General features: G+C 36.8%; 6 protein-coding genes across 13 annotated transcripts; 2 read left to right on the top strand and 4 right to left on the bottom strand.

Moving 5' to 3' along the window:
- Window positions 1-229: 229 nt before the first annotated feature.
- On the top strand, window positions 230-4,509 carry Hs6st (Heparan sulfate 6-O-sulfotransferase). The gene is made up of 3 exons (XM_965768.4): window positions 230-512; window positions 570-741; window positions 2,647-4,509. Exons 1-3 carry the CDS (start codon window positions 327-329, stop codon window positions 3,558-3,560), a joined length of 1,272 nt encoding a protein of 423 aa, XP_970861.1. The 5' UTR covers window positions 230-326; the 3' UTR covers window positions 3,561-4,509.
- Window positions 4,510-4,537: 28 nt separating this feature from the next.
- On the bottom strand, window positions 4,538-5,747 carry LOC659523 (uncharacterized protein). The gene is made up of 3 exons (XM_965822.5): window positions 5,446-5,747; window positions 4,987-5,394; window positions 4,538-4,938 (listed from the first exon to the last, which is right to left on the bottom strand). Exons 1-3 carry the CDS (start codon window positions 5,573-5,575, stop codon window positions 4,841-4,843), a joined length of 636 nt encoding a protein of 211 aa, XP_970915.2. The 5' UTR covers window positions 5,576-5,747; the 3' UTR covers window positions 4,538-4,840.
- A 94-nt stretch (window positions 5,748-5,841) lies between these two features.
- Window positions 5,842-8,746, top strand: CAHbeta (Carbonic anhydrase beta). The gene is made up of 4 exons (XM_965877.4): window positions 5,842-6,020; window positions 6,128-6,212; window positions 7,195-7,382; window positions 7,429-8,746. The coding sequence occupies exons 1-4, from the start codon at window positions 5,928-5,930 to the stop codon at window positions 7,828-7,830; spliced, it is 768 nt and encodes a 255-aa protein (XP_970970.3). The 5' UTR covers window positions 5,842-5,927; the 3' UTR covers window positions 7,831-8,746.
- Window positions 7,193-15,051, bottom strand: Ythdf (YTH N6-methyladenosine RNA binding protein). 5 transcript variants are annotated; one of them, XM_064357091.1, is made up of 8 exons: window positions 14,846-15,051; window positions 14,695-14,719; window positions 14,478-14,639; window positions 13,950-14,075; window positions 13,666-13,887; window positions 12,390-12,790; window positions 11,444-12,226; window positions 7,193-8,111 (listed from the first exon to the last, which is right to left on the bottom strand). In XM_064357091.1, the coding sequence occupies exons 1-8, from the start codon at window positions 14,867-14,869 to the stop codon at window positions 8,049-8,051; spliced, it is 1,806 nt and encodes a 601-aa protein (XP_064213161.1). In that variant the 5' UTR covers window positions 14,870-15,051; the 3' UTR covers window positions 7,193-8,048. The 5 variants fall into 5 exon arrangements, with proteins under 5 accessions (XP_064213161.1, XP_064213160.1, XP_064213162.1 ...); XM_064357090.1 differs by having other exon boundaries at window positions 12,366-12,790; window positions 14,846-15,050; XM_064357092.1 differs by having other exon boundaries at window positions 12,366-12,790; window positions 14,511-14,639; window positions 14,846-15,050.
- A 116-nt stretch (window positions 15,052-15,167) lies between these two features.
- Window positions 15,168-17,619, bottom strand: Alg9 (ALG9, alpha-1,2-mannosyltransferase). The gene is made up of 6 exons (XM_966003.4): window positions 17,347-17,619; window positions 16,957-17,301; window positions 16,711-16,910; window positions 16,381-16,658; window positions 16,002-16,332; window positions 15,168-15,824 (listed from the first exon to the last, which is right to left on the bottom strand). The coding sequence occupies exons 1-6, from the start codon at window positions 17,451-17,453 to the stop codon at window positions 15,286-15,288; spliced, it is 1,800 nt and encodes a 599-aa protein (XP_971096.1). The 5' UTR covers window positions 17,454-17,619; the 3' UTR covers window positions 15,168-15,285.
- A 339-nt stretch (window positions 17,620-17,958) lies between these two features.
- On the bottom strand, window positions 17,959-21,816 carry Kr-h1 (Kruppel-homolog 1). Of its 4 annotated transcripts, none has more exons than XM_015980139.1 (3): window positions 21,629-21,647; window positions 19,398-20,053; window positions 17,959-19,202 (listed from the first exon to the last, which is right to left on the bottom strand). In XM_015980139.1, the coding sequence occupies exons 2-3, from the start codon at window positions 20,037-20,039 to the stop codon at window positions 18,438-18,440; spliced, it is 1,407 nt and encodes a 468-aa protein (XP_015835625.1). In that variant the 5' UTR covers window positions 20,040-20,053; window positions 21,629-21,647; the 3' UTR covers window positions 17,959-18,437.
- Window positions 21,817-24,163: the final 2,347 nt, after the last annotated feature.

The raw sequence follows: 24,163 nt of genomic DNA, 5'->3' as shown, positions 1-24,163 counted from the left end.
GAGTCCATTCATAAATTTAGGGGTGCGTGTATTTACATTTTTGTAGAGAACTCGGCTTAAGTTTTATCCAAAATCTTGTATTATTAATTAGGGTTGGGTAAAACATGTTGTTATGAAAGAAGAGGATTGGAAATATTTTTTATTTAGCAAAAATTGACAGATGGCGCCCGAGTCAGCGCCACGTTGGTTGCCTAACTCAGTTTATTTTTTGTCTGTCAATATGTCTACAAGTTTGGCAATTCCACATTCTAAGTGCGAATGGTAGTGAGAGGAGGTCTTCTGGTAACATGTTGAAAACTTAACAGTTGCGTTCGGTGTAATGAATAATGAAGAATTTGAAGAGCGTGTCGGTGCAAGTAATTGACAGCGACATAGCCTTGCTGTTGCCGAATGGTGTGTATGAAATAAAACAAATGGAGCCAAAATCTTCCAGATTGAGACGGATAGGGATTTTCTGTGTGGCTCTGGCCCTATTCGGCATCGTAGGTTTCGGCTACTTTTGTCCAGACAAAGTGAGCATTTTTTTTTTTCATTCAGTATTTTGTTTTCTGACCGAGTATGTCTGACAGGTATGTGCCCTTAGTAATAAAGAAGCATCCATATCACTAGAAGACAATTTAGGGAAATCGCTCTCTCAAGCTAGCAGTAAAGTAGGTTTAAGTTATGAGGATATGTTGAACGATGATTTTTTCGATATGGATTCACATGATGTAATGGTGTTTCTCCACATGCAGAAGACTGGTAAGTTTTCTTGTCAACACGACTTGCACAAAGTTTGGATAGCGTAAACAGAGGAAATTAGAGACGTTTTTGTTCTTTTGGGACCATATGGGTCGGTGTAAACACACATGAAAGGGTTAAGGAGTTTATGAGGGCATGTGCTTTTCAAATGATAAAACAAGCAGTCCAAGACATTTCGAGCAATATATATATGTATATAATTTGTTATAATTTGAAATTTCCTAGAAAGATAAGCTTTGCAAATCTATTATCTGAATCCTAGAATATAAACACCCTCGAACTTTAAGCTTGTGTTTTCGGAGTCGTGTTATTAATAACTATTTGATAAAGGATTTTAATAAGTGGGCATTCTTGGTGGAAGCCGGAATTTTTCACCAAAGTTGACAATCCAATAAATTGTATTTTGTTAGTTAACATTGGTTATTATAGTCGCTAATAACCTCTGGCTGATACGTAAAGTAAATAAAAAAAAATAAATGGAAAAACTGTTATAATGTTAACAGTGATACAGATATTGTAAATTCATTTTTCAAATATCTCTGGGTAGAAAGAAGAGAATCGAAAAAATTCAAATATGTATTTCAGAGAAATGAAAAAGAAGAGAAATACGATCGAAATTGAAAGAAAAATAATTCTAAAGCAGCAACGGATGTTTCATTTTAGAAAAAAAGAACAAAATGGGTTCATGAAAATAGTTATTTAATCCCACAGTAGTTTTTTACACACATGATTCCGACAAATTTGAAAAAAATTGTGCAGAGCCTTCTCAAAATATTACAAATAAATATTGTACTATTGAAAAAAAGAAAGATAAAAACTAAAAAAAAACTTAAAAGTTGTAATTATTTAATTTCTGTGTAATTGTGAACTACCAATTATCACATTTTATCAGCTGTTGTTTCAATTAACTAGTACTTAGAATTCGTTTTGATGGTTGTATGTTTTGTCTTGTAATTCAAAAATAGAATTTAAAAATTCCCACATCATTTTAGTCTACACCCCATTTTCCAGTTTGATAAAATAAACGAAGGATATTAAATTCGTTATTTTTGAATCGTTTATAAAGGAAGTTGTTGGCGTGTTTATAATTTTAAATGATGGTTATCCAGAAATAACCTTCACTTACTTTATTTAATAATTTTACTCCCATTTGTTCTTTTCCCGTTGTATTAAATGTCGGATGACAAAACAATATGGAATTTTAAATAATGCAAATTTACTTTTAACGATGAGTTTGGGCAAATACTCAGAAATTAACATAAATCTAATCTCTATACGTGTTTTTTTACAACAATTATCTCTTGCGTACATTGTGATGTTTACATACATAACAAAACGGAGAAGCATTTTTTTGTAAAATTACATTTACAAACACCTCAAAATTGACGATTTGTTTATAAAACTAAGAAGTTTTACTTAAAATAGTTGTGCTAAAATTAATAATACGACCGAGGCGAGGCAAACATAAGACCTTACGGTGAAAATTGTTTTTATAAGGGCTAAATCCCACTCCTTTATTTTAAAAGAGGGTTTTTCAGCGACGTCTTGACCTCATTTTTTTCCAAAGAATAACATTATTGTGGTGTCTGCTTACATCTTTATTTCTTACTAATTTATAATCAAGACACTTCCAACATCACGTTTCATTTTAACAGTCGCTTGTCTCTTCGTACGTGTGTTAAATTAATTAGGGAAATTATCGAAGGCATGTTTCGCACTTGTAATGAAGCAAAGTGTTTGCGCTATTGGGTTCCAGCGAAATCGATTCCAATTTAAAATGCTTTTAGTTGCGGATTAAAAATAGAGTGCTATTCATTACAAAGTAAAAATTACGGTTTAATTGTTTTTCACAATTTGCCGTCCCACCTAATAAAAAATGGCGCTTGAGAGTATAAATGTATGCAGGTGGCACCTCCTTTGGCAAACACCTCGTCCACGACCTGGACTTGAAACGTCCATGCACTTGTCCACTAACCCGGAAGCGTTGCTATTGTTTCCGTCCGCATTCCAACCAATCGTGGCTCTTCAGCCGCTACACCACCGGCTGGAAATGCGGCCTCCATGCCGACTGGACCGAACTAACCAGTTGTGTAGACGAAAAACTCGACGAACTTGAAGGTAACGTCGTCAAAAGACGCTACTTCTACATCACCCTTCTTCGAGAGCCCGTTGCTCGATATCTGAGCGAATTCAGACATGTCCAACGTGGGGCCACCTGGAAGGGCTCCCGACACTTCTGCAGAGGGCGTCCAGCCACCGACGACGAAATACCCCCATGTTACGAGGGCCCCGATTGGGGCGGAGTCGCCCTTGATGAGTTCATCGAATGCGAGAGTAATTTGGCAGTGAATCGCCAAACGCGAATGTTGGCAGATCTCGAATTGGTGGGTTGTTATGATAAGAGTTACATGTCGAAGGCGGATAGAGACAGGACGATGTTGATAAGCGCGAAAAAAAATCTCGAATCGATGGCGTTTTTTGGTTTAACAGAATACCAAAAAATGTCGCAGTATATTTTCGAGGAGACTTTTAATTTGAGGTTTGCGGTGCCGTTTGAGCAAAATAATGCGACGGTTTCGAGTTCAACAATGCCGACTTTGACCGACGAACAAGCGGCAAAAATTGTCGCATTGAATAGTCTTGATATCGAGTTGTATAAATACGCCAAAGAATTGTTGTTTAAACGATTCGAACGGTTAAGGGCGAGAGATAGCGATTTTAATAAGAGGTATAGTCATTTGGGTGAGTTGACTGCAAGGAGTGGTGTCACGGAGTTCGATTGGGATAGGTTGGTTGAAGATGCGACCGTTTCGAATTAGAGTGCCATATTATTTGTGTATCACGCACGTGTTTGGATTTAAAATGGTTTGTTTGAGGAAATGCGGTCATCAGTGACGATAAAATATGACCCTGTGCTGATTCAACTATAATTGGAGAGTTTTTATGTTTCGACTGTCGGTTTAGAGATAAGATTAAAAAATTAAATAATTACAAGAAAAAGTACAAATTAACCACTCGTCTTCGGCTCGTGTCGCAAATTGTGGTGTTTTTTATTGTCACTGAATGACCGCTCCATCGACAATAAGGTAAACGGGAGTAGCAAGAACAAAGGACCGTTTTCTATTCTAAAATTAGCGTTCAAAGCCGTCTCCAAAACATCACACTTCATCAAATTTGAAAAATGCGAGCCACACATGCAACACCACATTTTCTATTTATCACTAGCGTTTTTTAGTTTTGTTCATTTTCCATTTGTAATAACACTGCCTTGAGTTAAGCGTAGATCTTATTAATATTAATATGCGTATACCAAAGACGAAAATAATATTCTTAGATGCAGCTAACTTATTTTTAGGATTATTTTAGTGCAATTTCAACCATTAGTTTTTATTTAATTAAATTAATGACAGGGTTAAGTAAGTAATCGAACTGATGCCGTAATTTTTTAAGGAAGATTATTGTTGTTAAGACAATCTGGTGCCCTATTATAGTGATTGTTATATTTTACAAGTCTCTTGTGTCGTGCAGTTGTCAATACTGTGTATTGCATTTATTTTAATGATATATAACGAACATATCGTCTCCTAATTATGTTATTGACTGATTTAATTTGTAATACTTGTAGGTACATTTGTAGTACTTAGTTGTTTTTACCACAAATTTAAACAGACCTTTAGTTTAATAATACAACTCTTGTAACATATATTTAGGTGCATATATCATACGAGTACGTACAAAAAAATATATACTTTTTACAAGAATTACAAACATTTAATTCACCCTCCCAAACGACACATTTCAAGTGATGGAATACTTTTATTGAATTCATTACATGATATGTGAAACGTGTTCTTAAATATTTGAGAGAAAGCGTAACTGTCTTTTTAACTATAATTATTATTATTACGATATTCTGGAAACAAATGCATTGGATGGAGATTTTTTTTTCACATTAAGTATATACATTCAAGACTTACACATTTATACACATTTATCAATGTTATTATTTGTTCGTAAACCTATTAAAATAAAATAAATAATTAAAAAAATATAAATAGTATAAAAAATACTGTGATGTATGAATCACTTGATCGTTATATTAGAGCAAAGATTGTTCAAGCATGATTTTTTCAAATCCTGAAGGCGGCGAATAATTAAAATTGTCTAGAATTATGTCTAAGATGGCACCATCATCAACTGAAAAACTGGCATTTATAAACCTAGAAAAACGCCCAAAATCCATACCATAGAGAGCAGGGTAGACCGTCCCTTTGACGTTAGTTACCCCAAAATCTATTTCAGTTCCATTTACGTAAAACTTGAGCTGGATGTGGTCAAAGGACACTCCAACAACATCCCCCTCTTGAATGCCAGCAATTTCGCCAGAAGCACCATTTGAAATGTTTATTTTGTACAATTCTTGTTTATTGTGTCTAATGATGTGGTCACTGCAAAGGCACCACGAGAATTCGTCCATCCCTCCTTTGGTTAAACTAAGATCAGTTTGTCTGGTCGCCAGACCTATCGACCATGAGCCCCCTTGTTGAACCTTAACCTCAAAGTAAGATTTTGATTGGACCAAAGGGGCGTTGCCTAAGGCTGCACCAGCCCCACAAACCCGTTGGCCCCCTTTTACTATCACAACTTCATAGCCTATGAAACCACAGATGTAGGGTTACTTCAATGGTTTAGGGAGGTTCTTACCCATAAACGCCGTATCTAACTGAATTGGATTTTCGCGAGGGATGTGAGGAACGGTTGAGTTAAACTTGAAACCATCTAAACAACCCCGAAGACAACAAAACACCGAAACGGTTGACATTTTTATTTGCATAACCTCAAAATTTTGATTTGACACTTGACAGTGACGTTTCAAGATGACAGGAACACCCAAAATAAAAAATTCAAAAATAATAATGTAAAATATCTTTCAATAAAAAATATCCCGAATTATTTACTGTTTTATTTACGCCCTTACTATTTTTTCAAATTACTGATCGATTAATGTATGTGTTTGTTTGGTGGGGTTCTCTGTGCCCCCACGTGTCGGACGTGCATTTTTTCGTCAAAATTAATTTGAATCGATATTGATGATCACTCAAGAGGTGGACTTTGAGCATTGTGGGGAGAGGGAAAGCGAGACCTTCAACAACTTGTTGCTTTACGATCGTGATGTTTGTTGTAAAATGGATCGGATTCTCAAAGGTATAATGAGGTACAGAAATGTCAAGAAGGAAAAAATGGTCAAGCAGTTCAAAGAAGTCAAAGACAATCCTATGGTAAGTCGTTTCAAGAATTAAAAAAAATCATATGCGCTATGTATTTTTTTTGGGGCATGCGCACTATGGAGCGCCAAGTTTTTAAACATTTTTTAATTTTGTTATAGCCGAAAGCTGTTTTCTTTACATGTATTGACAGTAGAATGATACCGACAAGGTTTACACAAACTAATGTGGGCGATATGTTTGTAGGTAAGTTGCGAGATTCATTCGGAACAAATAAATGTTTACACTTTTTTTAACAAAAGCTTCAAAACACACAATTATTCACTTCTGTTAAATGAAAATGAAGATTGTTAAATTAAAAAAATATTTTCTAAAGTTTAAATGAGTGTCTTAATGCTTGTTTTCTTTTAATAAAAATTACTATTTCGTTTTCTCTGCCTTTTAATGGGAAGTGGATGAATATTTCATTTCAATCATTAGATTTATTGTTAATACAATTACGAAATTTCTTAATTAATATGTAATCTGTAATCTTCTTTGTCAAAAATGATAAGTACGTTTTGAACATTTCCATCACCGTTGCACACCATTTTTCATTACACAATTGCGAAAAGTATGGCATTTCAAAAAAAAAATTAATTTGCCCTTCAAAATCACAGTTTTTGTCTAAAAATTTTACTACATTGTTTGTCGTATTTCGATAATAAATTTATTTACATATTTTCGAAAAAAATCTAATGTCGAACTTCATAGTGGTAAATATGTGTAATTTATCATTTAGTATAATGTTTACTACTTAAAATATCATGCAAAGTTTCATCAGTTGAAGTGATAAGTTAATTATGGAACAAGAGAAAATGATTAAATTAAAAGTATATATATTTTTTTTATTGATACTCAAAATTAATATAATTAATATGTCTATAAACTTTAGATTAGTGCTTTATCTTCGCATCAAAGATTAGACAATTTTAACAACAGTAATTTATTTCGTCACTTGTAACAGGGCTTTTAAAAACATTTTCAAATTATTTTCGTAATTTCCTACGAAGCCTTTGAATTTCTGATAACGGAAGAATCCTTTGCCTGTAATTACTTATGTGCAGTTGCCAGGCATTAAAAAAACGTGTAATAATTTTTTTCTCTTTCATATTCATTCAAAATATTTTCAGTATAAGCCAAAATTATAGTTTTTCTGTGTTATATATTTTTTAATTTTAATCATCAGTGCGTAATGCTGGCAACATCATCCCGCATTCCCAACACTTTTTGGACGAACTGACTACCAATGAACCCGCAGCCCTCGAACTGGGCTGTGTAGTGAACGACATCCGCCACATCATTGTTTGTGGTCACAGTGACTGCAAAGCCATCAATCTCTTATACAAACTACAAGACAGTGAATTTGCTTCTCAGGTAATCTTGTATTTTAAAAGCAAATTCTATTTTTTTTTTCTCCCAGGATAATCGAAGAATATCACCCCTTAGAGCCTGGCTATGTACACATGCTCTCACAAGTTTAGAAAAATTTCAACAACTGCAAGTGACAGACTACGGCAAACCTCTAATTTTTCAAGCCGAAACCCCTATGAGAAAATTCGTTGCTTACATCGATCCCGAAAACAAATTTACAATAGAAGATAAGCTATCGCAAATCAATACTTTGCAACAGTTACAAAATATCGCAAGTTATGGCTTTTTAAAAAAGAGATTGGAGAAACATCAACTGCATATTCATGCCCTTTGGTTTGATATTTACACAGGCGAGATTTATTATTTTAGTCGGGGGGCGAAAAAATTTGTGGTCATTGATGAAGAGAATTTCCCCAAATTGCTCCAAGAGGTGGAAAAATATTATTCGTGAAATGATTAAGACTGCGTTTTTTGTTGTTGTGTTAATCAATTAATTTATTTTTATATATTTTTCTAATAAGAAATAAAGTTTAATAAATGTGGTTCATTTATAAACACAGAGTTTAGGCAACACATAATATAGATGCGGTTCGTTGCTATTTTTTTTTAATTTTCAAGTATTTTTTATTACAAAATGCAAATGTGTCGTGCTTAAACTATTACATACCATTAGGCCGTTTTGAAGTGATGAGATGTCGCTACCAGTGCACTACAATTCACCACCACCACCACCTATAGAAAAATAAGGAAAATAATGAAAAGAAATAAAAGAAAATGTTACGGAACTGTTACCTTCATATTGTATTTGTAACAAATTATCATAAATATATTCGTTATAGGGGAAATAATTGTATAATAATATTGCTACACAATCTTAATGAAAAGAAGGAAAAAAATATAACAAGTGTGAAACAAATCGTAACAATAAGGAAAAATGAGTGAATAATGATTAATGTCAATGATATGCACTTACCGAGGATGGGCCAAGCAAAGAAACTTACAATCATAATTGATGTTTCTTTTATTGATGTAGCTATCAACAGAGGATGCCCACTGTTCGGATCACACAATCAATCAATATTTTACAATCACAATGCACTCAGTGCATCAGTCTAATATATTAGGCACAGTGTACAAAAAGACAACGAAAACCAAATGCTATGTTCATCTTATTACAAAGAAATGGTGAGAAATGTGGCTGGTTTTGTATATATAAAGTAGTAGCACCTACAAAAACACAATATTGTCCCTAAATATACATTTAATCAATATTTACAAAATCTGGTGAGATGAACGCATTCGAGATTTCTAAGTCTAAACATAGCATTTGCGGGTTTTCCAGCCTCGCTTTAAACTATTCATTTTTTTAACAAATATCTTAATAAAAACTGCACATAGTTCATTTCCTACAAGATTATTACAAAATTGAAAAACATCAGTAAAACTGTAACATATACAAACAAACTTGTCACACTGTCCGTCATGAAACGAAACTTTAGCCAATTTGTTTATTTGTCCTGTTATCACTTTCACAGCTTCAGAGTGTTCGGATAGTTGGTTTTAAAATTTCTTCTTCGTGGATATTCGGCACGACTCGCAGCTGATTTTCAAAATTAGTCCGGGATAAATCAACACTTTTAATTAATTCAACTACCTCGCAACGTTCTTCTATTATATATTACAATTTAATTTATTAAAAAGTCCACTCGACAGTAAAATCAAATGAGCACTGCACTACTATACTTTTATATTTTCTTTTTGATTGCTTTTCAGCCCGATCCGAAGAGTGGGGGCCACTAGTTTGTTATTCTTTTATTTATACAACTATATTACTAGAATCCATATACCTTTTTAGTTAAAGTCGATATTTAAAAATTCAATTCAAACCCACATGAAGAAATTAATTGGAAATTTTTTTATGGATTTTTTTGGTTTTTCTTTAAAATAGCAACACCACATAGACCCAGATGATTCACTGAAACTTTTTTCTTAGGCAAATACACATCAATTAACTCAACCGGTCGTTATTATCTCATTGAAAGCAACATGATATAAGCAAATTATTATCGTAACAACTGTATGTAGAAAAATTAACTGGGAGGGGAGGGGGCGTCTAAACTAGAGCAATGCAGAAACCATCAGTACGGATTAACTAATCTGAATACCGTCTATGTGAAGTATATGAAATAACAAGCTAGTAATAGATTATAACACTACAGTAAAGAGCAGCCATAACAATGTGTTATTTTTTTCTTTATTCTTTTATATTATCATCGATTTTTTTTTTTGTTTAATTGCGTCCGCCTCGGCCTCCACGACCCCGATTGTTGTCGCCGCGGTCCTGCAACAAAACAAACATAAAATACCTAACATGAAAAAATATTATAAAAAAACACATTTTATTATTTTACCACTTCAAAATCGCGCATTTTAACTTAACTAATTCAATAAATAGTCTTTTTTGATTTCCTGTTTACGCACCTGGTGTAGCACTAAAAAAACTTCAGCCTGTTTCAACAAATCTCGCCAAAAACTGCGATAACAATAAAGCGTCAAAAAGCAAAAAATTGAGCACGATAACAACCGGATAAAGATAACACTATGAAATGTACGAAATCTAATCGAGCGCGTCAAGCAGTTACCGTAAAATGAAATCAATTAAAAATTTATTCGCTCTGAGACGCCACAAATCCGACGATGAACTCACAAGGCCCCACCGCAGGGCTTTCTCAGCCGGTAGTCTCACAACCTTGACAAACATAGTTTTGGCAAGAAAATTCAAATCGGTATCTTTAATCAAAGTGAACAGTGACGATTCTTTTACGGATTCACCAATCGGTGCCATCAAATTAAAAACCAGTGACGACGAATTTGTGAAGCCCGAAAATAATAATTTAAAACGATTGAGACAATGTGACGACGACTGTGACAGCACTGTGAAACGACAAAAATGTGATTTGAATGAAACCATAACTGTAATTTTGAAATTGGACGAAAACGAACCAATCGGCCTTGAAATCCACCCGAAATGGACTTTTGTATCAAATCAAATCACAGGTTATTACATTTCACGGATAATACCCGACTCGGTCGCCGAAAAAAACGGAAATCTGCAGATTGGTGACGAAATTATTGCCATAAACGGACGAAAATTGACGGAAATTGGACCATGCATAACGCTTAACAGTTTTTTAAATCACGACAAAAGTTTAGAAATTGTGATTTCAAGAGATAAACACTCCGTTTTTAAAGTCCCTACAATCACTGGAATGCGAAAATTCACCAGTCCCGAAGCAGTCCAAATCCGAAGACGTCGCAACTCAACTTACAGCGAAAAATATTGTAATATCACCGGTCAGTTGCAATTTTCCCTAAGATTTTGCAAAGGTCCCGGTTTGAAATCGTTGGGTTTTTCGATCGTTGGTGGCAAAGATTCGCCCAAAGGAACGATGGGAATTTATGTAAAGACGATTTTTGAGCAAGGACAAGCTGCAGAAATGGGCGTTTTGCGTGAAGGTGACCAAATTATATCGGTTAATAATCGACCGATGAAAGGATTGACCCACAATGAGGCAGTCGGGGTGTTTAGAAATATTAAATCTGGTTATGTTTTTATTGAAGCCGTACGAAAAGACGGGGCTAAATTTAGAAATTCGTTTTAAGGAATTCTATAATGTACTGTGTTCTATTTTTCAATAAAGTTCTTTCAAGTTGCTAAATTGCCGTTTTAATAAAATTATTGAACAAAATTTCATTAAAAATAAACCGACAGACGACAAAAACTGGACAAAATGGGGTTGCCTTTTGCAAGTGTTTTAAGTACGTTCTAAAACTAAGTACTTAGTTTTTTGTGTAAAGTGGAAAAGTTAAGGCGAAAAACACAAGTTATTCAAAAACGAGAAAAATTTACCAAACTGAGCGAAAATTGTGCTTTATTAAAGTTTACAGTTTTTTAAAAAAAAACTATTTTTTTAAGTGGCAATACTGGACCGAGATGATAAAAAAATCTAATGCAATGCATTTAAGCATAATTATTCACTCATCAATTTTCGCAAGTCACTTACTTTATGATGTCCTCCGTGATGGTCATTGTTCCGATGGCCCCCTTGTCTGTGATTATCTCTATTATCCTGCTCCCTATCGTGGTTCCTACCGCCTCTGTGCTCCCCTCTTTCCTTGTGATCCCTGTTCCCATGTCCTGACATGTCGTGATTATCCTTGTGCGGTTGTTTTCTACTATCCTCCTCCTCTTGTCGTTTTTCATAGTGAACGAAATCATCAAAAATCGACGTTGAATGCCTATACGAATGCATAATCCTCAACACTTGCAATCCTTTCGCGTGCGGTACCTCTTGCGTATCTCTCGAGTTCGTCACCGGCTTATTCTCGTTGTTTTCTAAACGGATATGACGTAGTTGCACATTCGGAACGTCCTTAACGTAGATCCAACGCACTTTGAACTGACCCTTCCACTTGTCCTGTGACCACACTGAGCTGTTCGCGTTGTAGTCCACAGGTGACACCATCTGTGCCATGCCACAGAAATGTCCCGAACCGTTCACAGAAAAGAACAAATAGACGGCACCGTGTGCTTCGCGTTCGCGATACGCTTGATCCAGTCTTTTGTTGCCGTGTTCGGTGCTGCACCAGATCTCGTACTTGATACTCCTGTGGATGTCGTCCTCCGAATACGATTTTATCACGAAGAAACGAGCATTTGGTGCCGTTAAATCGAACTCGGAAGGATTGTAGTTGTTCTTACCACGGAGTTCGTCCAGGACAGGATGTGTCGGCGCCTGCTGCGTCACCAGCATTGGCATGGGGGCGCCAGGCGCCGGCATCAAACCCTACAAACGCAACAATAAATCAAAAACACCTGAATATTTTTTTAAGTAAAACGTTCGGAGGACTGTAGATTAGGAGACGAAACGAGATACAAAATCGTTTCGCATCCTAAGCTACAGTAATTCGTCGTAAAACCCTTACTGTGTGCATGTTGGGCATGCTCACCGGCGGCGGCAAATGCGGTTGCATCATCGCCTGGGGCTGATACGACTGCATGGGATGTTGTGGAGGTCCAGGTCGTGGGGCACTTGGAGGTGCCGGCCGTGTCGTTGGAGGACCGTTCCAGCCGGGCCGTACACTCATAGCCGGTGCAATAGTTTTCGGTGCCGTATTATTAACAATGGGCAATTGCGGTGGCGTACTTTTGTTCGTATCCCACGTTCCTATGTCCATGTTATGTTTACCGGGCACAATTGGACCCGGTGGCATACCTGGACCTTTCTTTTTCAGTCCTTGATTCTGTACGGTCAGTTGGGGTTTGGCCGGTTGGCTGGCGATGCTCGCCCAAGTCGTTTTCTTTGCTTGACCGAGTGGCTCTTTAGACGATTCCGACGATGATTTTATGTCTATGATGCAAAAATCAATTGAATGCGATAATTCACGTTGTATAGTTTGAAATCGTGTGCTTTGAGACAATTAATTGACACAGTGGTACTTCTTAAATTAACGATTAATTATGGAGTCGGACTGGAAAAGTTGTAATTAATAGAGACGTGATAAATGTTTGTGGAATTATGTCTTTTTTATATAACGAATTTATTGAATACAATTGGTCTGCAGCTGTTGTGACACATTAAAGTATAAAAAATGGACCCTGTAAATCAATCGATTAGGCGATTTAGTTACAAAATCTATAACTAATTTCATTAAAAACCCTTAAAGTTCTTTCTAAAAAATTCAACAATAACAAACTACAATTTCTTTCGTAAGTTTCAACAAAATCAAAGTTAATTCCAATCCTTCACTGCCTTTTTAATTTTAGAGAAAATATTTGCATACATTTTTATTTTTTACACATTTTTACAAGTTTTCTCCTGTACAATGCGGAATTAAACAACAATCCTGTTCTAAAATTACAAAATATAAATAAACCGATTTCAGAGAAACAATATGATTATAACGCAATTTCCACATGGTATCATTTCGTAGAATTATCTTGTCAATTTTAAAATGAAACATAAGTACAATGCACATTATTTTCGTTACAGTTACACCCAACTATTTAGCATTTGCTAAACAATAAAAATGAAAAATTCGCAAGCATTGTTTATAACCAAATTGGTTTGTTTGAACTAATTAGTGCATGTTAACACCACATGATTGTTAGCGAGAAACAATGCAAAGTAATAATCAAGTCATTTAACCACCTGATTTACTTATGAACAGAAAATTAAGGAAGACAAATCAAATATGAGAAAAAATAATTTTTTCGCTTTCTTACCTAGTATTTGCATGGCCTGCTCGACGCTTTTTATCGAATCTGGCACTGCCTGCGTGTACATGTTTGAGGGGTCCCTGTAGTAGTCCTCGTACTTGCGTTGTCCTCCCAATTGGCTTCCCCACGTGCTGTAGTCGCCGTTGCTGTGTGCTGTGAAGTAGTTGAAGGACGACGGTTGTCCAAAAGCCGTTGGGGTGGAAAAAGTGGTCGATGGACCGAACATTCCTTTACAAAAAATTGCACAATACAAAAGTAATAATTTTTTGATTCAAAAAAACCGAACTAACCGTCCATCGAATATGAATCGTGTGGATAGCCGCTCAAAAACGTCATCGGATCTGTACCGTTCGACCATGTCCCGTCGCCTACACCGTACGCTTGATATGGATAAGTTCCTCCGCTCCCGTAATATCCTTAAAAAAACAAGCAGGAATTAACGGGAACGTCTAGGAAAAGGAAGGAAATGACAAAAAAAATGTGCACGACTGGCAACGACTCACTTGTAAAACGCACAAACATCGTTCACGTTTTTTCAACACTAGTTTTTTGAATTTCGAACATAACCTCAATGTTTTTTTGGGGAATTTTAAATTACAGAAAACTGTAATTGGAATCGTGTCAAATTTTGAACTGAAACTGCCAAGTCTTATCGAACTGATTCATTTGTAATCAAAACGGTGCGTTATTGTAATGTTACAGAAAGAGAAAAACAATTTCTCGCGGTTGCGACAGACAGGAATATCCAATGTTATTCAAGTGTGTTTAAATAACGTTTCAAGGCCCGTCTGCGGCTCGTTTATTGCTTTCAGGTGTACCTGCCGTGCTCATATTGTACAAATCTGTCGCACTTGAAATGGGGACTGATGGATAGGCTGTGTGAGCGGCTGAATTCTGCTGCTGAGACCTCCATGGTTCGAATTCCTCTGAGCCGCTAGCGCCTTCACCCGCTCCTAGCTGTTCTTTAGGGCCATTGGACACTAAAATCGCCGGTTTCAACACTTACGGTCCGGTTTAAAATAAAGACGTTCTTACCTTGATTTCCCTGTCCTTTCATCCGCTGTGACATAACCGGCGCATGAAAGAGAAATTTTACGATTAATTGCCGTTACCAACGAAGAATTTTATTGCAGTTTTGCTTGTGGATTATCTCGAGAAACTGTCAAAATGCTATTTTGATTTTTACCTGATCTGACACGCCTGCTGACATTGACTAGTCTTTTTCTATTGTTTTTCGCACTCAAGTCAAACGAAAAATTCACCGCACTATTGCACTAATTTTCTGATTCTTTACCACTTACACTAAAAACTCTCGTTTAATGTTTATTATTAGTTCTTTTTGAGGTATTTTTAGAAAATAGTCAATCCGTCCAACAATGGCGCTTAGTAACCGCGACTGCTGCGCACACAATCACGCATAGGAGGCGCCATCGACCACGCGCCAAATGACAACGCGCCAATTTCGAATTTCTTGTTTACATAACCCTCCCATTAATAAAAGAAGCAAATATTTTTCATAATTTATTACACTCAAGTTACAAAATCACAACTATATCACAAAAAAAGTTCACTCAACAAGACAGTAACAATATGGAAAAATAATTTACACGATTCGTATTGCTACAATTATTTTATTCTTAATTTCGTCGATTGCAAGAGGCTAAAATTGCCAAACTGTACAAACTTTTCGGAAACAAACGGCAAATAAAAAGCTCTAAAAAACCGATGCGACTTTGCTGCATTTAAAAACCTGTAACTTTTCAAAACTTTCCAACGATCTTTCATTTCCGCATAATTCGGCTCCAGTTCCGTCTCCTTACCCACATCCAAATCCAGCAAAAAATGGCACTTGCTCAAATTAAAATATAAACTCGGTTCTTCCTGATTCTGGTCGTTGAAATGGTTATGAACCACATAAGTCGCGTTATTACCGACAGAGTAAGGCGCCGGTAACAAACCCTTAAATTCCGATTGAACAAAACGAACGTTCCAATTTTTATTGGGCAGAAAAAACGAAGAGGGGTATCTGTGCCAATCTTTCCCCAAACAAACGTTAATTATTGCCCGTTCTGGAACGTTAAACTCAGCCGGAAATCTATTCAGTTCAATTAACAGGTCAAGAGGAGCGTGATAGTTTTTATACAGAGCAAAAATGCGTGAAACATCTAAAAACCAAATGTAAAAAAGTGTCGTAACCGGGCCGTCAATTTTGACAGTTACTATGGTAATAAGCGGACAAATGACGCCATTACAATGTTGCCAAGTTGGTTGACTGAATAAAAAAAAAACACTAACAGAAAATCCACAAAATTGACTAGCCGCGTAAATAATTTTAAACTTACTACAAATCCCCGTCACTCCAATTGTAGCCACCATGATGAACATGGTAATGTCTAGATAGTGGGTACCATGTGGTACTGTCTTTATTAAATTCCAGACCCTGAAAAACAATTTTTGGGCAATGTCGACTGTGATGGCCCCACAAAGACAAATCATCGGATAAACCGGGAACAAAAACCGTTCCTCTTTGTGAGGTTGCACCATAAAAACAGCCAACCATAAAAACAGGGGACTTATAGACAGCCAATAAGGCAAATAAAGTGTGCTTTTGTTTTTCATTGGTAGGAAAAAATGTCCCAGAATAATCGCAATAGGGCTTAGTAGGGCTAAAATCTGTTAGAAAAAAAACATTACTAAAGTTTTACTTTGACAGAAACTTACCCATATAAAATTAAAATTGTTAAAACCATTGATGAAATAAAACGTAAATGGCTCAGTCCCGTATAAATTAGGCCCAGCGCCCCCAAACACGTTGTATAAGACGATGTTCAATGGGGCTATCGTGACACGGCCGTATTGGAATGAATCGATTAAAATCATAGGCAAAAGTACCACCGATCCGGAGATAACCGCCCATGCAAAAAAATCAACGTACATTTTTCGGCGGACTAGCATATCGTAAGCGATGGGCAATCCTAAAAGAGCCGCAAAAGGCCATCCTGTAATAACATTCCTAATTTCATCTACATTTTATTTAAATATTTAATTTACCAAGGAGTGAACCCAAAGCTGTGAAAAAAATTGCTAGAGGATATCGCTGTTGCCACCAAGCTGCACAAGCAGCTGCAGATGTGTACATAGCGAAACTACTCGGCAAAAACGCAGTACTTGATATAAACATTCCAGCTGCAAAAATTTGAAAAAATAGGCAAACGCGCCCTATGTGGACTCCAAATTCGCGACAAACCGCCCTAATCGCATGAATTAAAAAACGCAAAAACCCTAAATCACACTTACTTGTAAAAGTAAACTTCCGCTAAAGCACAAATCAGTCCCAACAAACACCTGATGAAATAAAACATCAATAACGGGTTTGGCTGCAGCAACTTGTGGTAAATATATGCAGGGGCTGCATGGCACATCAAGTAAGTATACGACCGAAGTGCATACTGAGGGCTATACTCCCATGTTTGCAGCCCCTTTCCAAAAACTAGATAATGCATAGGTTCCCAGTAATTGTACGTTTCATCGCAATCAGAGATGTGCGACCAAATCGCCGCACAAAACCGCGCCGATAGCAAGGCTTTGAAAGCCGTATCGCCCCCAGGGTACACCAAACCCCCGCTGTTTTCCGTTGTTTTACTGCAAAAACATGCAAATGACAAGTAAACATAACCTCATTGTTACTTCGGTGGCGTTTTTGTGGTCTTTTGTTGAGCGGTTTTGTGGCTGTTCTTACGTGGCTGCTGGGAGGCATTCTGACGCAGTCGGAAAGACGGTTGGCTTCGGACCATTTGACTCGCTTTATTGAAAGTTTTGAGTTATTGCTACGTGCCCCATTTGACGCGAATGGCGAAATACGACAGTCAAAAAATACCGAAAACGCGAATTTAAAAAAAAATCATGATATGTTTCTAATTTGTTCCATCGTAAATAGCATTTTATCCATTGATTACTTCATGGTAAAACAAAACTTTATCGTCTAGAGCAATACAGTATACAATCATTGTTTTTCTATGTTTCGGGAATAAATATGCATCTTGCAGGAAGTATTAAACTGATTCCTTTTCACTGAAGTTTAGCTATTACGTAATAGGTGGCGATAAGCTGCTTTAAGCTAAATCACAGCGACGTAAATAATGTTGGTATTTCTGTTTTTTTTGGCAGTAACTTTTAAACAGTGGATTTTTAAATAGAAAAATAACTATAAAGTGTTTTTTAAAACAGATTCAAAAGTGGTAAAGATATAATCCTTCTAAACTTAGGATCGTTGGGATTATTTGTAAATAAATACAAGAGTTCAATATACATTTTTATTTTAGCGAATCGTTTATTCAATACATAGATGATGATAAGGAATACAATAAGTTACTACCATTGAGTTGTATTTCAATCAACGGTTCAGACTATGAAATACAGTACACTTTTACATAATGAAAAACATTATTAAAAATCAATAGAAAAACCACATCTACAACATTTTACGCTATTTTTCAATTAGCTATAAGATTGGAAAATAGAATAAAAATACTAAATAAAATAATAATGAGATGAGCATTACACTTCCAGTCTCGTGTAACACAATATTGCGAGGGTATCTCCACCCTAGGCACTGCAATGAGGTAAAAAGTCGGTTATATCATACAGTCTTATCACAGAGAAAAAAAAAGTCCGTTTTGGTGTTGTTTGAACGTTGATTAAAGCTCCCGGCAAGAAATCAACTAATCAAGTCTGTAACCAAAAAAAAAAAAACAAACTCAAACCATTTCCTAATTGATTTACGACGCTCCTGCATATTGTATCACCGAACTGTAACGCACTGGTGATAAGTCTATTGTCTCTTCCAAAGATTTTAAAATCATCCTGGACCTCTTCCTTGGCGGAAGACTCAACTCCCGATCTGGTGAACTCATCGAAACAGGTGACGCTGCTGGCGAAACAGGATTCGAACTAGGAGGTGTTAAAATATTCTCCTCTTCGGAGGAGGGCATCTCGCCCACCCCCAAAACCGCCTCCACCTTCTTCCTTATCGCATCACCAGCATTCAACGGTGTGTATTGCACACTAGGAGTTTGGAAATACGGTTGCCGGATCATCACCGGATTTTTCGTGATGATGTTAAACACCACGTCCTCGCGTTCGGTGGCGGTGGCCGCCGCCGCCAAAAGCTCTACCCCCGTTTGGGGCACCATGTAACCGGAGTCTCTCGGGTAGATTAAATACCGAATGTCCGAATCGTAGCTAAGAGGGTCTTGAGGCATCGGTAATGAGTCTTTGTTCTCTTTGTCACTAGTGCTGGATGAGCAGGAGGATTCGTTCGAGGTGGAGGATGCAGGTGGGGTTGGAGCGTTCTCCGAGTGGCTTTTAATGTGTGCTTCCATGCTCTTCTTCGAGGTGAAAGTGTCGTTGCAAATGGTGCATTTGTACACTTTTTCACCGTAGTGGGCCACCTGGTGCAGCTTTAGCACGTGGTTGTAGCCGAAGGATTTGCCGCAAATCTCGCACGAGTAGGGCTTTTCACCCGTGTGGGTGCGGCTGTGGACCTTTAAAAAAATGTGCATAATGTAATTAAATTTGCCAGTTTTTTAACTTTATAATGTATTTGTTCAGTCGAACAAGTATATATTCAAATTTAATAAAAATAATTACAATTAATTACAAAAGTAAATGAACATGACTTTAGTAAATTGCTCAAGTAAATATTGGAGTAAAAATACGTGGTTAATTGTAATAATTACCTTTAATTGCTTGCTGCACGTGAACCCCTTGGAGCAAACCGTACACACGTAGGGTTTTTCCCCGGTGTGCGTCCGTTTGTGGATGACCAATTGTCCCGATTGGATGAAAGTCTTCGAGCAAACGTCACACTTGTGCGGTCTTTCCCCTGTATGAATCCTCATGTGTCGGTGCAATTTTCCCGAATGTTCAAATGCTCGTGAACAAACATCACATTTATAAGGACGTTCCTTGGTGTGAATTCTTCGATGAACGCTCAAGTTTTCTTTAACGCTGAATCGCTTATTGCAAAATTCGCAACGGAACGGTTTTTCACCGGTATGAGTACGGTAGTGGCGTGTGAGTCGAGCCGGGACTGCAAAAGTCTTGGAGCAAATGTTACAACGGTAGGGATCTTCCGTTTCGCGGGTGTGAGTGCGTTGATGCGCTTGGAAAGCCGATTTTGTGGCGAACATTTTATTGCAAATTTGACACTGGATGTTGATGGTTTGATCAGGATGGGGAGCAGCACCAGAGGGAAATTCGGGCATTGGTAAATCGGGGCTGCAGACGACTTTCTTTACTGAAAGACGGGCTTCGTCAACGGTAGGAACAGGCGCTATGGCCAAGGGGTCTTCGGTGTAATAACCGACCATTTCCGGCATTTGCCAAGGAGTCTCTGAAACGAAACAAACAATTCTCACTATTTCGGAATAATAATTTATTAACAAAAATTAGCGAAATAAATGAGTTTCAAGCTTCAAAATGAACAACGATTCATGAAATTTTGCAAAACATTTGTGCTTCAGGCGACCATCATGAGTTGTTATCAATTTTATCATCAAAAATTTTGACTTGGTAATTTTCACGGACTTTAATTAAACCTTTCCTATACTTTTAGTTTTTTTACCCTGTTTTTATAAAACTAGAACGAAAAAATCGCCGGCGAATTTGGTGGAAAATAAGCAAAAATTTATATTTCCTAAATGTTTATTCAGCAAAAACTCAATTATTACGCAAAATTTCTTAAAATGTAATCTAATAGTTGCCTGTGTTTTTGAAATCAACGATTAAAAGTGTGACGTTTGGAACTGGTAGCCGAAGTTGCAAACTTAATTTCAGTCAGAGACCTCTTTGATCGAGAAAAAATTAAAGAAAAAATTTCTCCTACAGAATGGTGACGTTATTTTTGTACTTGAAAATCATACACTTATCACCTGATTAATTTTTGACGCCTTTTTCCTTATCACTATCTACTGCGAAACTGTTTATAAAAATATTTTTTTTACTCAGTTACTTTGATCTTACAATTGACTCAACCATTTGATTATTTACATTGAGTATTTAAATTCTTAAACAACTCACCCTTTATAACCGTTAAATTCGCATGACTGCAAGTACCGAATGAGCGATTTCATGCAGTTCATTATCAAGTTACGTATAATATTATGCTAAAAATACCAAGTCAAACGAGAAAAAAATGGAAATTTCAAATAAGAAAAATAAATAAAAAAAGAAACGCACCGCTCCGTTCCTCCTTGCACCTCATGAATAAATTTTTGATAAAAACCTCCTGCACCTTATCACCACCATCAGCACTTTTCTGAGCCATTACAAATGAAACGAACCCAAACAACACATCAAGACGTCCCGGAAGGCACTGCCTCCAAGTGCACTATAACAATGCAGGGGACAAGTGCGAGTGCGTTGATGATGGGGCCCCGCCCCGTGCGTGTGCATTGCGTAGGTGGGGGTAGCGGGCGGTTTTTGACCCCCCGAAAAGACAACCCGGAGTCAACGAACGCACCCCAATTCAATCGCAAGGTAGGTCATGATGAGCGAAAAAACGTCAAAACGGCCGCCGATTGTTTATAATAAATGACAGAAGGCAACGCGTTCTATTTATAATAAACGTTGATTGGTCAGGCCAAAACAACTAAACGAACGGCACGAGGAGGCGATGCATCGAGGCGAACAACTGTGGCGTTTAAAGCGAGGCCGCTCACTCGCTATAGGACAAGGCTGAGTTAGAGGCACGAGCGTGCGTGCCCAAGTCATTCGCCTCCACGTGGAGTGTCGGCCGGTTTTTTACAACGATCACCGACCTCGACAACCTAGAGAGACGTAGGTCGTGAGTTAGAGCGCCCCCTGCGCCCCCCAAACACCCGCGCCGGCCCACAACGCACGCATTTTATTTACTCAATGACATTTTGGCCGTTTTTTGACGCGTCCTGTCACATTTTTGATACTTTACCCTTATCGCGGTGGCGATGCAAGCCGTACCAACCCAAGCCCAGAAAAAAAGAAAATTTTTGATAAGTAAAATAAAAACTTACAATTTCTCAGGTTTGGAGACCTGTGTGTGCCATGGGGTTGTGTCCAATTGAATGATAGTGAAATAGCACTTGGTGGTGTTATTCAATGGCAATTTTTCTTCTCACTGCTACACTTGGTTGGGCTAAAATCAAACTAAATGTTTACCTCGCGCGCGTTCGGCTGTTGCGGTGGGTGCCGATGAGGGCCGATCGGATGTTTGCGTCCTTCCCCGCACTCTTCTCGCCCACTAGATGCCGAACAGTCTGGCCCGTGTTGAAACGGCACGTGGAGGCGAAGTACTAGGGATTTTGGATTCGTTTGTGTTAATAAACATATTTTGCAAGCGACGGTATCGCGATTATTATGCGAGTCGATAAAGAGGAGCGTTTGGCGGTTGGTTTTTATTTGAATTGTTGTGCGTTATCATAGCAACGATCGATGGGTTAATTAATTTTATGCGTGGCCTGGGTCAGGTCCCAAAAGTTGACCCAGGTTTGGGTGAAGCCTAGGCCGGGCTAAACCTGGGCACGAGGTAATTTATCATTTTATCGGTGTCTTATTTTTGTTGTTTGTTATCTGGTTGAGGTAATTAGCGAGTGCAACTTGTGTTTGGAAGTCTGATAATTTGAAGGTCTATGTACATAACATACACTACTCGTGCAGACTGATAGCGAAATGAAAAAACGGTAATTACGAAAATTAAAATGCATAATAAATTATGCCCATTTACATAATAATTATTGACTAAAAATATCATCCGCAAAGTTGATGTTGTTCAAATCTAATTTTACGTAAATGTTTTCGCTTTAATTAACCCAAGTACAAGGTGTGTTACAATGATTTTCAGTTCAAATACTATGACATCTAAATTCTGTCAATTCAAACGAAACCCGTGACAAAACGTTCTGCTTATTGTAGTAACACTTTACGGTTGAGAATAGTCTATAAAGTTCAGTACAAATCGGTGAAAATTTGGGGTTTGTTAAACTAAAATTTGAAAACGCCTAACAATTCCCAAATAAGTATACGATTTCAGAATACTTTAAAATGATTAAGTAGTATATTCTCCCTCAAGTAACAAAGACATTCCTCAGGTCATGTCACTTGCATCAACATCCGCCCAAAAAGAACAATCTCTTAACAATTTCACATCTGTACCTACGTGACACACATACAAACGGCTTCATTTAAAAAATTTCGGCTCGTCATACACGAAATAAGAATGCACTCGATTGCAGAAAGAATCATGAATTTTATCACACTCATAAAAAATTAACAAACTTTTACGGAATTTGCGGTTTAATAACGAAATGTGTCTCAGGAAAGGAGGTGAGTCCAAGTTTGTCATTAATTTTAAATTAATTGCTCCTCGGCTTTTACGAGGTATAGCATCATGTCGGTCAAAGATTTATAATTAAGCAAGTCCACTGGATTTGTGCATCTTAATTACATGAAATTTCCAAACACTTTTGTGATAAAAAACGAAAAATTTCCAAAGTCGTTGACGAAAAAAGAAATTCATTGTTTCAGTGATAAAAGAAAGTAGTTTAATTTGATACAACAACAAGCCAATGCCCTGTACTTAATCCTCAAGTATTTTGACGCAAATTGCGTTGCAACAAAAGTACACACTTGGCGAAATTCAAGAACATAACAACAGGTAGATGTCCAGTATTGTTTCGCAGTTGAAAGAAATGTTGCAACAATGATGCCATGTTTATTTATAATTGTCAGGTATTAGCATTTCCGTTTTTTTGACTTTTAGCCATTTCGATTCAATTCATTTGGTAATGGCAATTGCAACTTTGTCCTTATCCCTCCCACACGGAGCCTCAACAAAGCCAAAAAATCGAATATGCAATTATGTTTTATGGAATGTTTACAAAATATCGCGATTTAAGTATTTCATTCTCATTTACAAAACAATAAATATCGCGTTTTTACAGCAGCGCGTGTACGTGTAATAATAACAGAGATTATAATGATTGCCGTTAAAACTAAATTAGATATTTTGTGGCATAATAACAACTAAACTAACAGAGTACAAAGTAAATTGTTTGCTTGTATGAACTGAAGGTGGGATTTAAACAAATTGGCAAATACACGTGTAGACAAACAAAAATTACTTTGAAATAAAAATCGTTAACAATGTGGTGACCTTCTTATCACAACAAGTAAAAAATGTAATTTCACGTCAGTCACTTTTACACACACTAGCGATTTTTAACAAACATGTGCTCAAAAATGTGGCTAACACAAAATTATTTTCAAAAAATATTTGCTATTATAGAAAAAAAATATATTTAATTGAAAACAATTATAGAAACTGTTATTTTAACATGTTATTTTAATAAATATTGTTCGTGTTTTTCTGGTATTTTACACAGAAAATAAATTAGATTGACGACACAAAAATTAAAAGATCCTGGATTATTTTTGTAATAAAGTCTTTACAAATCACATTGCCGAATTA

The sequence above is a fragment of the Tribolium castaneum genome, chromosome 5 (genome assembly GCF_031307605.1).
Source record: "Tribolium castaneum strain GA2 chromosome 5, icTriCast1.1, whole genome shotgun sequence".
NCBI lineage: Eukaryota > Metazoa > Arthropoda > Insecta > Coleoptera > Tenebrionidae > Tribolium > Tribolium castaneum.
This window is presented reverse-complemented; position numbering and strand designations above follow the sequence as displayed.